Source organism: Brassica napus, chromosome C6 (genome assembly GCF_020379485.1).
Source record: "Brassica napus cultivar Da-Ae chromosome C6, Da-Ae, whole genome shotgun sequence".
Lineage (NCBI taxonomy): Eukaryota > Viridiplantae > Streptophyta > Magnoliopsida > Brassicales > Brassicaceae > Brassica > Brassica napus.
The window spans coordinates 35,497,823-35,511,234 of NC_063449.1; the positions used below are offsets into that span (position 1 = coordinate 35,497,823).

General features: G+C 30.7%; 3 protein-coding genes across 3 annotated transcripts; 1 reads left to right on the forward strand and 2 right to left on the reverse strand.

The window, feature by feature from the left end:
- Positions 1-1,857: 1,857 nt before the first annotated feature.
- On the reverse strand, positions 1,858-3,324 carry LOC111204479. The gene is made up of 4 exons (XM_022699340.2): positions 2,911-3,324; positions 2,514-2,566; positions 2,256-2,426; positions 1,858-2,175 (listed from the first exon to the last, which is right to left on the reverse strand). Exons 1-4 carry the CDS (start codon positions 3,217-3,219, stop codon positions 1,959-1,961), a joined length of 750 nt encoding a protein of 249 aa, XP_022555061.1. The 5' UTR covers positions 3,220-3,324; the 3' UTR covers positions 1,858-1,958.
- A 445-nt stretch (positions 3,325-3,769) lies between these two features.
- LOC125588595 lies at positions 3,770-4,896 on the forward strand. Its single transcript, XM_048760090.1, has 2 exons — positions 3,770-3,939; positions 4,430-4,896. The coding sequence occupies exons 1-2, from the start codon at positions 3,867-3,869 to the stop codon at positions 4,645-4,647; spliced, it is 291 nt and encodes a 96-aa protein (XP_048616047.1). The 5' UTR covers positions 3,770-3,866; the 3' UTR covers positions 4,648-4,896.
- Positions 4,897-10,515: 5,619 nt separating this feature from the next.
- LOC106357045 lies at positions 10,516-11,375 on the reverse strand. Its single transcript, XM_013796733.3, has one exon. The coding sequence runs from the start codon at positions 11,239-11,241 to the stop codon at positions 10,627-10,629; it is 615 nt and encodes a 204-aa protein (XP_013652187.2). The 5' UTR covers positions 11,242-11,375; the 3' UTR covers positions 10,516-10,626.
- Positions 11,376-13,412: the final 2,037 nt, after the last annotated feature.

The following is a 13,412-nucleotide window of genomic DNA, read 5'->3' on the forward strand; positions in this document are numbered from 1 at the left end:
AAATTGAAAAGTAACCTTTTTGAAGCAGATTTCTTTTTGGCAAGATTTTAAAAATATATTAATAGCTAATAACTCACATATTACAACCAAAATATATAAAATATATCACATTAATAAAAATAAACTAAATATAATTACATTATATTTTTACATTAAATTATATATCATATTTTCATAAATATTTATTAAATTAAAATTATTTGTAAGTACAAATTAACAAATACAAAACTAAAGCAAATACTGATTAAAATTTATTTTTGTTGATGATTAAATTTTTAAAATTTTATTAGCATTTATTGGTTCATTAGGTTAATTCAAAAATAATTTTTTACCAATTTAACTTATTTTTTAAAAAAACAATTTGTTGATGATTTTATTTTTAAAATTTTATTAGTATTATTGGTTCAAGGGTAAAATAAATATTTATGAAAATATGATATATAATTTAAAATTTATATTATTTGGTAATATTTTTTAAATATGGTAATGATTAGTACCTATTAGACCATCAATGATAAGTAAACTTTTTGTAGCAGATTTCTTTTTGGCAAGTTTTTTTAAATATATTAATAGCTAATAACTCATATATTACAACCAAAATATATTAAATATATTAAATTAATAACTATAAACTAAATATAATTACATTATATTTTTACATTAAATTATATATCATATTTTCATAAATATTTATTTTATTAGAATTATTTGTAAGTACAAATTAACAAATCCAAAACTAAAGCAAATACTGATCAAAATTTATTTTTGTTGATGATTAATTTTCTAAAAGTTTATTAGCATTTATTGGTTCATTAGATTAATTCAAAAATTATTTTTTACCAATTTAACATATGTTTTTTGAAAAACTATTTGTTGATGATTTTATTTTAAAAAATTTATTAGCATTATTGGTTCATTATGTTAATTGAAAATTATTTTTAACCAATTTAATGTATTTTAACTAAAAAAATAAAAATGAAAAATTTCTTAAAATTTATATATTATATGTTTAAATATAGACATAGTTAAAATTAAGGATACGAGGCATATTTTTTAAAAATGATCGTTAAATATAATATAACATAAATAAAATTTTATTTTTATAAAATATAATTCTAACTCTATGAAATTCAAACAATCAAAAGAAACAGGATTAATTTTTTTTTCAAATTGATGAAGTTAAAATATTAAAATTATAATATCAAAATGTAAAATATTTTATTATATAAAATAATATTATATTTAAAATTATTATATATGTGCATACCGCAAGAAAGCTCGTAGTTTATTTTAAAAGCTACAGCAAAAAAAAAGGAAGGTTTTTGTGTTTTAAGCAAAAACATACATCATTATTATTTACACCGTAGAATCTTTAAAATGAAATTTTTTTACAATATCAAATCAATTAGATAATCCTAGATAAAATGTATTACTATTTAAATATTAAATTTTTATAATTCTAAAATTATATACATAATTTTATTTACTTTTGAGTGCTTTTAAAAATAGTGAATCAACTAATAATTTTTTTTTTCTCACATGATGTTGAGGATGATGCTTGAATGTTGTTGTAGACTCGCAATGAGAGTGTAAACGTCTTCGTACTTCAAGCTATACATATTACGGTTCTTTACTACGGTTCTTTACTTTTGATTCTTAGAGTTACAGATGTAGACTCTATCATTAAACCTCTTAGGTCGATGGAAAGGAGTGTCTTCACTGACAGAATGGTAAGCTCGAAGATATGAAAGAGTGATGGTTTTAAAATGTGTGAATGGGAACTTAATGAAACTTTGTATTCAGGTGTTTGTGAGAGCAGTTCATGAAGCGAAGGATGAACGAGATGGAGACGAGGTGTTTGAGTTTACTGTCTGTATATTGATCGGTCCAAGTCATTTAAACCAACCCCTATAACGCTAAAGCAAATATGCATCAAGAAATAGAAAAACCGAAAACGGCTAAGAAATGCGTTTGGTCATAAGAACGCGACGTTTTCTTCCTATCCAAGTAGAGGTCCAAGGTGGATCAGACTCGACCACGCTATAACCAGCGTTTGAGTATAAGTTTCTAGCGGCTGCGTCGTCTTCATAAGCTCTTAGAGCAAGAAGCTTGAAACCCCATAAGTAACATATAACATCACATGCCTTTAACAATGTACTTGCCATCTTCTTCCTCCTATTGATATAACAAAACCAAATTCCTTATAAACAACATTAGTCACTAATTTTTGTAACGAAGAAAGAGAAGAGAGAGACCTTTGAGCTTTGGAGACGGCTAAGCCTGAGACGTAAAGATATTCTTCCTCACCGGGAAAGTGGCGGAGTACTGAGTTTTCTGTCTGAACTGTGATGTCAACTACTCCAACGACACTTGAGCTTGAACTAGTGTCAGTTTCGCTTGTTTGCTCCGCCACGAGACATGCATATCTGCCGCATTTTAACGTTGCATAGTTATAAATAAGCACTTAGCAACTAATCTTCTTCTTGAAACAAAGTTTTGTTATTTGCTTATACCTGTCAGGAGGTGAGTTTTTTAGTTTGTAGAGAAGCCCTGACAAAACTTCTGCCTGCAACATGTGTATTCATTACATATGTCACTAGGATGCTCCAAATTTTACATTAAAATACTGTTATGTATACAGAAGCAAAGAAACTTTAGATCCAAGAATCCAAATAAACATAAAGTAAACATGTGACCTAATATATTAAATCATTTTTGTTCAGATGTTCTTCTATGATTAAACAAATCATGTCTACTCTACACAACCACTCTTCTGAGATTACTGAAATTTTTATATGCATTCAACACATGCAAACCTTATTATGGAAAAAATATACTGAAACTTTCCCACATACTGAGAATTTTGCATTAGATCATCAAGAAGGTAACACAAGAAAAGAGTAGACAAACCTGGAAAAACAAGAAGAAAAAATCATTGAAAAGAGCGAGAGGGATGTGGAAAGCTTCGGCTTGAACCGAAGACACTCTCCTAATCTCTTCTTCGTCGTCTCTTCTCAGCCTCCTCACGCCCCACCCGTGTTGACTCACCATATACTTCAACTCTGTCTCCACCGCATTCTGAGTCAAACTTGTTAGCGACTCGGTCGATGCGCACCGTACACTCACCGGGAAGCGGCTCCACTTCGGCTGGACGGACTTTCCCGGATATGGAAACTCTGGCCTAGCGGCGGAGTAGAGACTCTGTGGCAAGTGAGCCATCTTTATTTTTCTAGCATTTTTCAAAAAAAAAAGATGAAACGTTCATGTTTCTTTAGTCTTTATCAGAAAAAAAAAATGAAAGAAATGAGATAAGCTTACTTCCATCGTTTGTTTTTTGTGTGGTTGAGATTCATTAAGGATCATATGGAGATTTTGTTTTTTTTTTCTTTAATTAGAAAAGATAAAATAATTCAGGTGGTTTTAATAGCCACGTTGACATAGTATGTCACGTTGAGAGTTGGACTTTGGAGCAGCATCCAGATATATGCATTACTTACATAGAGGAAACATGATCTAGAACTCAAATTAAATAAATTGCAGAAGTGGTTAATGATTCTTTTGAATTTAGATGATAACAACTTGTATGTGGCAAACTTCTGTGAATGTTGATTGTTGGATGAGAATACAGTACTTAATGCATGCATGCATGATCAACATATGAACTCGCAAAGAGTTTATGTTGCGTCTCCAAAAGGGCCAAAACTAAAACTAATCAAGAAAAGCCTTGTGTGAATAAATGGGCCAGGCCCAAAATAAAATGAAGCCGGGCGCGTGCACGTGTGATCTATCTTATTCGCCGTAAAACTTGCAGAGTCGTCGTCGCCGTTGTTTATCTTTTTAGCTGTTACTCGATCAATTTTCTGATAATGGCGTTGAACACCGGAATCAGATCGATCTCAAAGATCATAGCTTCATCCGAGTCATTAGTCTCCAGATCTGGTTCGTGCTTTACATTTCTCTCTTTGGTGGTCTAGGGTTTTGTTTATTTGCCCAGATATCGACGACACATTTGTATTGGGTTTGACATTTTGGTATCTCTGGTTAGTCTCAAAATGCTCCGACGACCCAATTCGTCGTTGGTTGATTGGTTGTTTCCTTGTTTCACATGAACCTATCAAAGTTGTTTTGTTTTTGCTAGTGGAGCATTATATCTGATCCACTGTACAGACCCGGGTTCGATCCTGGCTGGTGCATTATTGTTAATTCATTCAGAAAGAAAAAAAAGAAGGAAGATTGTATCAGATATTAAATTTACATGCTCATGTTTAGATAGCTTTGATTAATCGATAAAAGATTCTCATTTACGTAGTACTATGTATCTGTATGTGTCTTAGCAGCAAATGTCTGGGTACAATGATCAACTTGTTTTGATATGTTTCTTAAAAATCAGAACTTGCTGAAACTTTCTTTTCGTCATCATTATCAACAGTGAGCAGAAGCTTCCACTCGACTGGAGCTAAGAAGATGAGCGGAGGGCATGGCCATGACGAGCCATACTACCTCCACGCAAAGCACATGTACAATTTGGACCGCATGAAGTACCAAGGTCTCAAGATGTCTCTCGGTGTCTTCACAGCTTTCAGCATCGGTGTTGGAGTTCCTATCTTTGCTGTTGTCTTCCAGCAAAGGAAGACCGCATCTGGTTGAGTTGAGTCTCTCTTCTCAGCTTGAATAATATTTGTATGGGAATTTTCAAACTCTGCCTCTGCAAGGAAAGTTTCTTGCTTCTCTTTTTTGATCTTAGCCCCAAGTCTTATCGTTATAAAAGTATATTATTCATCTTCTTTTGCTGGCTGTTTGATGCTGGAATAATGATATTTTTTTCCAACTTTGATTGGAATTGGAAGTTATTGTTCGAATATTTTTTCAGTTTGAGCAAACAATTTACTTTATACATTTTTGTGTCACCATGTATATGTGTTCTATCACTGGGATCCATTTGGATACTAGAAAGATCAACTTGTTCACATATCTATTAATCAAAAGTCAACCAAAAGCTAATATGAAATCAAAGAAACACACAAACCCCCACAGTGATATGGCAGCATTCAACCGCCAAAAGTATATTAAGTCCTCATGGCCCATTTAGAAAACGAACAAAACAATCTCACTTTTTCTTAACTGACCGTTAAATTCGAGATCCATAAACAGAGGGATGGTTGGGAATCTTTCTTGCTAGAAGCCAAGAAGTGTAAACCTATTCGTTCTTCCCAAGAATGCGTTTTGGTTTCTCTTATTTTGTTCCACCATGCGCTACAAATACAATGACTCTTATGTACGTACAGTAGTTTGTTTTCGGTCAGATGAGATGTAATCATTTGGATCACATTGCTGTGAACTTCTGTCAGGTGGCTCTGGTACAGTGGTGCTCTTATGCTCATTTTCTTCACTACGTACTTTTTTGCATGTCTCATACGAATCGATTGATATTGTATCTGCTCGTTAGTCTTTGATAGTTCCAAGTAGGGATGTTAAATGGTTGTTCTGTCTATGTGTATACTGGGTTACTTCAAATTATAATAGAGCAGTTATGGATATGTTCATCTGAAGTAGGTTTATATGGGTAAACCTAGTTTTGTTCGTGAAAAATATGGATTTAGATAGACTGGACTACATGGTAATTGGTTTGGACTTATTTTAAATTAACTTGAGTAAAATCGTTTAACTTATTTATTCCAAATTTTATTTTTTCTAACAAAACTTCACAATCGTATTTTTGCCAAAATCATAAAATTACATTTTACTTCAAAGCCAAAAAAAAATCACATTTTCTGTTAAAACTGTAAAATTATGTTTCTACAAAAATCTAAAATCATGTTTTCCATCAAAACGGCAAAAATTATCATTTTTTGTTCAAACAATAAAATATAGTTTTCTACCAAAATCGTAAAATCATGTTTTCCTACCAAAACTACAAAATCACTTTTTCGCCAAATCCAAAAATCACATTTTTCCATCAAAATCGTAAAATCATGTTTTTCCGTCAAAACCGCAAAATTATGTTTTTCCGTCAAAACCGCAAAATTATGTTTTCCGTCAAAATCACAAAATCACATGTTTCCCCCCCACATAAACTAAAAAATCACATTTTCCCTAAAAATCTAAAATCATGTTTTTCGTCAAAATAGCAAAGTTTGAGTTTTCACCTAAATCGTAAAATTGTGTTTTCGTGTCAAAACCACAAAATCATGTTTTACGTCAAATCCAAAAATCACATTTCTCTGTTAAAATCGTAAAATCATGTTTTCTATAAAACTACAAAATAATACAAAATAATGTTTTCCGTCAAAACTATAAAATCACATTTTTCCACCAAAACCACAAAAATCATATTTTCCATCAAATCCAAAAATCACATTTTTCCGTCAAATCATAGTTAGAACCCAGCTTTCTAAATTATTTTCTAATTGTTAAGTTCAGTTTAACATTCATGTCCATGCCTATAAAACTAGTGGGGATTTGAATTCCTCCAAGCTACAACGATCGAAACATTTAAGTATTACAAACAACTTAAAAAGATACATATGACATGTATAGTGTAGTGGTTTATCTAGTGCATGTAGCATACATTTAAGTTTTTTTTCTGTTAACAGTGGAATTTCGAGCCTTAGACTAGAGCCTGATGCATATGGTGTACAAAATGTTTTAAAAAAATAATTGAAGAAGGATAAATAGCCCACCGAGCTTTTATTATCACTATCGAGAGATCCCTTATTCTATGCAATACAAAATTAGTAACATTATCAAATAATCACTGACTTATCTTGTAGAAACTACTTTTTTAAGTGACTGAATAGCATCAGCTTGTTTGTCACTGACGACTCTTGCTTAAACTATGTTTTTCTTTGGATTTGATGCCTTCACAAATCAATGGACTCCGGTTCGTATGCTTCATTTACGTTGCATATATAATATATTGTTTTCCATGTGCGAAGAGGACACGATGGTGGATGCTGATATAGTGTCTTTAGTCTCAAGCTACATCTCAATCACTTACAGCGGTCCATCTTGCCAATATTCATTTATTATGTTTAATTATGCACATGCCCACGCCAACACATATACCGTAAGTGCTGAATATTTGCCTGCATAAGTAAAACTAATCACCGCTTAGAAGAAATATAAAGCCCGATACTTCTAAGCTACATAAATTAATAAACCGATATAGTTATTACTTCCGGAACGACTCAACCCGCCTACCACTTGATCTTAGAAGATGAGCGCCGACAAAAATAAAAAGTTATTACTTATGTGATAGTTTTCATCAAGTTTTAAGGATAACCACAAATGTATTGAACTCATGATACATTTTGTAGTTATTGTTTAAACTAGCTAGTGTTATAATATATGGACATGTCAATAATGTAAAAGCACACACGCGAATGCAAAGCAGACAATGATGAAAAGTAATGTTCATATTAAAAATTAAAATTATGCCTAATAATATTACTAGAAGTTGGTCATCATTGACATCCCACGTATTTTTAGGTTCTTTGGCTCCCCACTAATTCATCTCGGTGCTCCAGACCAAACTTAGTTTTGAGGAAAACAGGAAATATTGATAATTTGATTTCTTGACTTATCAAACTACTTCCTTTTTTATTTTAGAGCAAGATTATCGGCAGGTTCTATTGGAGAACAACGTGGATTTCCAGGGATGGTTGAAAGTATCGACTGTATGCATTGAAGGTGGAAGAATTTCCCCACCTCTTGGAAAGGAATCTATTCACGAGGAACCGAAAAACCAACAATTGTGTTGGAGGCGGTAGCTTCATATGACCTCTGGATATGACACGCATTTTTTGGAGCTCCAGGTACTATGAACGATCTTAATATTCTTGATCGATCACCTGTTTTTGATGACATTATTAACGGAATAGCTCCGGAAGTCAACTTCTATGTCAACGAAAGGGAGTACCATTTGGCTTACTATCTCATGGATGGTATTTATCCGAAATGGACGACTTTTATTCAATCTATCCGACTACCACATGGTCCGAAAAATTCATTATTTGCTAAAACTCAAGAAGCTGTGCGAAAAGATGTTGAGCGTGTCTTTGGAGTCCTGCAAGCTAGATTCGCCGTTGTTAAAAATCCATCTAATTTATGGGATAAAAACAAAATAGCAAATATTATGAGAGCATGTATCATACTCCATAATATGATTGTCGAAGATGAACGAGATTCATACACTCAGTATGACGTTTTAGAATTTCAACAAGGAGAAGGTGTGAATCTTACATATTCCGTCGATATGGCTACAAATCTCGGCAATACAATTGATCGCCGAACAAGAGTTCGGGATAGACAAGCCTATCAACAACTAAAAATGATTTGATTAAAAATATATGGGCTAAATTTGGACATCTTCTAAATAACATATAATGCTTAAGTTTCTATGAATTGAATAAAATGTTTGTTTGCTTTTATTTATGATGTTTTTATGTTTTATGTTTTTAATTTATGTCTTCAATGTTTTCTTTTAAAAATTTTAATTGTAAGTTTTTTTTTAATTTTTGGCAACTTTGTAATTTTCTTATGTTTTCAATTTTAAAGTTATATGTTTTATATTAAACACATCTTTTATATGTTATTACTTATTAAAATAAATAATTTATTTACTAAGAGACGGTCAATAAGGTAGGGATCATCAAAACACCAAACCATCCAATGTAAAGACACAACATAAGTATCTACCAATAATTTACACATTTTCTATTATATCTTAACATTTTCTCTTAGTCTAAAAATAATAATAAAAAAATGCTAAGAGACCTAAATTTTGTCCCGGCGATAATGTTGCTCTTATGAGAGTTATTTTTAAACTATTTTGGTGTATACGAAAACTGCTTTTCACTTGACACATAAGTACTTCACTTCAAATATTTCATATATTATACATACAAATAAATATACTTATTACATTCATATATATTGGATTCATGGATACATTTTCAACCTTTGATTCATGGATATTCACTATGAGAAAACTTTCATATATTTGATAGTATCGTATACTTGATTCACACCGATCTTTAATATTATTTTTGATATCAAAATACCCTTACAAATATTTCGCTATTTCTTTCATTTTCACTTTATGATATAATGATACATATAGCACCAAATCTCGATTGTGGTGATATACGATTTAGAGAAGAGATATAGTTTCTAATTTTCAAAGTATAATTGTTTCAAATGTTGAGAAAATGGAATTATGTCTAAAGATTTTTCACCGTAAGAAAAATAATCGATTATTGCAAGTGCGGGTATTTTCGAGTTAACTACTGACCTTGCATTACAGAGCCATATGATCATGGATTAAATATAAAGAGAAGACAAAATGGAACAATCTTGTGGCACATAAATTTATTAATTTGTACGCTAAACCAAACAATTTGATATAAACAGTTCCTAATCTATCTTAAGTATGATCAAGACATATTAACTACAGACGTGGGACATAAATGCGAACAGTTATTCAAACATTACGTACGTCATTTAACTTGGATATATATAGTCAGGTGTAGAAATAGTATTTTGAGTACATTATGTATTACAAATTATTGGCACTTTAGATGGGAAACATAGATAAGATATAAAATTATCAAAAACTAAAATAATACTATCCAAAAGTTAATAAAATTATTTGAAATACATATAAGGATTTTAAAATATGAAACTTTAAACTTAAAAATTTAAATTGTGAAGTTTTGTACTTGTTTTTGAAATACGTACAATTTTATATTTGAAGTTGATTTCATATTTACAGTTGATTTTTTTTTAAGTTAATTTGACATCTGTTCTATGAAATTTTTTTATTGTAATTGTTTTAAAACGTATAAAAAAAGATGACTCCATGTAAGAAGCAAAAAAATCTTATATTATTTCAAAACGTATTAAAATACTTGGGTCAAAGAAATGCATGGTAGCTCAACAACTTTATTATTTTTATTGCCCTGTGCGAACACAAACAGTGAAAGACCCATTCTTTAGAAACTTGAAGAAAAAATAAAGTATTTATTAGAGAATATATTTAGTGTTATAATACAGCTGCATCCCTGGCCACGCCAACTTAACAACATTTACTACTAAATGGTAACTTAAATGGTAAAAACCAACAAAATCAGTACGTACAAACTCGACCATGCCTATAACAAACTAATGAATGATATTTTGTATCTACTTGCACGTATAGCGTAGCTTGCCCTCATATGGGATGGTATTGGAAACTAGCTAGAGATCACAGAAGCTCCGAACTTGGTTCCACCAAGTTGAAATAATTCCAGAAAAATACAATATTCTTAAAGTTAATAATAATTTTTAAAAACAATGATCACACATATGTAAGTAAACTGAATTGATTGCAGAAACTTACAATATGCTTAAGGTTCATAAAAATAATAATGTTTTTTGAAGGTATCACACACTTATATACTTTCTTAATAAAAACAATCTTCTTAATAAGATTAATATTTTATTAGACTTAATGTTGCGATCTAAAAGTATTTAAAAAAAACATAAACCCATAATATGTCTCATTCAGAGAAAATTATACGGAAAGTATTACAAAGACCAAGAGAAAAATATATGTATACTATATAGTAAATGGCTAAAGACGACAAATCAACGGCGACGGCGTGGAAGAAGCAGATGATCATATGAAGCAGATTTTTCTGGCCCCGGTAGCTGAACAATGGACTCTGTAACTGAACAAGATCTTCGACAAGAACCGTAGAGATTCACTAACCCAAACCTCTTGCTGATGCTGCTCTTTGCCAACACCTTTCTTGATCCACCCGAGTTTCCATCGTAGTCCTCATCATAGTCGTCACCTTTGGAACATTCTAACAACGCCGCCGCGAAGGGATCTTTCTCCGTCGCCGGGAAGCTATTCTTCTTAGTTGAGTTATTAGATTTATGATTTTTACCGGTGACCGGAAAGATGGTACTCTTGTGAGGAGGGAGAGGTAGTATAAGTGAAGATTCTCTATTTCCGTGGTGGTTGAGTCTATGAGAATAGTCTTTGGGTTTTCCAGGAAGCTGTTCCCATGAGAATGGAACACCAAGGAGACGAAGAGGAGTGGCTGGAGAATTCAAAGGAGAGTCGCTTGGAAACACAAGGGAGCTAGAGGAGCTAGAGGAGAAGGATGAAGAATAAGATAAAGATCGCCGGGATGAAATGTTTTTCTTCACCGGATCAGATCGTCTGATTACTATTAGGGTTCTTGAAGAATCCATTAGGAGTAAGAAGAGAGAGATAGACAATATAATCCAGGGAGAAACTCTGTTTTTTTTTTAGTTTGTTCTCTGACGAGATTTCCCCATTTAAACTGTTGGAAAATAAAGGACAGAATTGTCAAAAAAAAATCTTAAAATATTTTGTTGAGCTAAATGTGATTACAATAAGGAAAAATGATTAATAGCTACACAAACAATACATCATTACATTACTTGATCGCACTTCTAAACAAAATAATCTATTAAGACTATACGAATCATATGACAACATCTCTAAACTGTGCTATATTGCTAACACCATCAACATAATTTTGATAATCATAAAAGTGTATTAAGCTTGTTTCCTGACAATTTTTCATGATGTTTAACATCTTTTATATGTTATCTCATATTTGTGATGTACAGTGTTACAAAAAGAATAATTGATCTATATGTTTTTTTGTTTTTGATTATTAGACATGTGTTATGATCGGTTTCTAAAAAAAATTCACTGGATAATACCAAATTCCAAATTCAACACATTTTCCAATATAAAATTATATTTATGGAGTTAAGAATATAATACAATATATTAGTTCAAAAAAAAAAGTTCTATAACTCTTTCACGCTTGCATCTAAGTATGATTCGTATACAAAAAAGTTCTATAACAATATATTAGTTCAAATTCCAAATTCAACACATTTTTCCATATGTGTGATTATGTTGTGGTGTATTGTTTTTGTAGCTGACAATTATATTTTCTAATGGCAATACAAAGAAAAACATAATTATCACATTTAAGTATTACTATTGTTTTGTTTATACTAGTTCTATAACTCTTGCTGACAAAAAAAAAGTTCTATAACTCTTTTACGCTTGCATCTGAATGTGGAATAATAAAAAGTAGGTGGGGAAATACAATACGCACGGGAACTTAAACAGATAACTAGATGATGTTAGTAGATATGTTGAATTGGTGGAAACAGAGAAAGGTCTAGTTTTATTTGGAGATAGTTGTGAAACTGCAAGTAACGATGAAATAAGATTGAGAGTGGCGAACCATTGGTTTTGGCGTGATAGATTAAAACGACACTGGACATTAGGGACATGAACTTTCAAGTTCATAAATATAATTCTAAATAAACTGTATGTATTCAATAGAAAAAGATGTTACATTGATATGTAGAAAACGTTTGGTCAAATAATTGAATCATAGCTGAAAACAATAATATAAGACAATGACTAGTTGCGAACCTACAAAATGTTATTGATCAGTCCAATAACATATATCATCTTGGTTTGTTCATCTATCATTTTCATCCTATCCATTTAGATGATTATTCCAAATAATCTATTTAGATGATTCATCTAAATAGTGTTTAAAATCATTTTTTCTTCCGGATGGTTCATCTAGATAAATTATATTTTGTTCGTTTGTTGATCTCTATTTCAATATAGATGAGTTTAATGAACAAATGATTAATAATTCTTGTTTTGATTTAATCTTATTTTTGTTTTTTGCTAACTGTATTAAATTTATTATTTATCTAAATATAGTTATAACTAAATAATTTTTAAATTAATATTTTATTTTGTGTTATGGCAGAAAATATAATTTTACATTTTTAAAAAATATTAAATTTTGCAGTTTTACCAAGAAAATTAATGTGACTTTTTTGTTTTAACGAAAAATATAAATTTGTGGTTTTGACGAAAAATGTGATTTAACGTTTTTGGCAGAAAGGTATAAATTTTCAGATTTGGCGAGAAAAAACGGTTCTTCGATTTCAGTGGAAAATGTTATTTGGTAGTTTTGGAGAAAATGTAATTTTGGGCAGAAAATACGAGTTTACGGTTTTAAACGAAAAATGTTTTTATACGGACGTGGCTGGAAAATGCATTTTTGCGACTTTGGTAGAAACTCCGATTTGTTAGTTTTGTGAAAAATGTAATTTGATGGTTTTAAGTTTTAACTGGAAAATGTATTTTTTTTAGGTCTAGCAAGAAAATGCATATTTGCAATTTTGATGAAAAACTATGATTTTACTATATTATGTGAAAATGTAACTTTGTAATTTTGGGGAAAATATAATTTACAATTTTGGAAAAACTATAATTTTACAATTTTGGCAGAAATATGATTTTATCAGAAAATGTGAATTATATAATGGTTATTTGTTTGTCTAAAAGT

What these genes read in the sequence shown, in the direction of transcription:
- LOC111204479 (XM_022699340.2), bottom strand. Translation starts at nt 3,219, where the DNA reads ATGGCTCACTTGCCACAGAGTCTCTACTCCGCCGCTAGGCCAGAGTTT. An exon ending in TTTTCTTCTTGTTTTTCCAG is followed by an intron (nt 2,567 to 2,910) that starts GTTTGTCTACTC and finishes CACATGTTGCAG; the next exon opens with GCAGAAGTTTTGTCAGGGCT. An exon ending in GCCGTCTCCAAAGCTCAAAG is followed by an intron (nt 2,176 to 2,255) that starts GTCTCTCTCTTC and finishes TTATATCAATAG; the next exon opens with GAGGAAGAAGATGGCAAGTA.
- LOC106357045 (XM_013796733.3), bottom strand. Translation starts at nt 11,241, where the DNA reads ATGGATTCTTCAAGAACCCTAATAGTAATCAGACGATCTGATCCGGTG.
- LOC125588595 (XM_048760090.1), top strand. Translation starts at nt 3,867, where the DNA reads ATGGCGTTGAACACCGGAATCAGATCGATCTCAAAGATCATAGCTTCA. An exon ending in GTCATTAGTCTCCAGATCTG is followed by an intron (nt 3,940 to 4,429) that starts GTTCGTGCTTTA and finishes CATTATCAACAG; the next exon opens with TGAGCAGAAGCTTCCACTCG.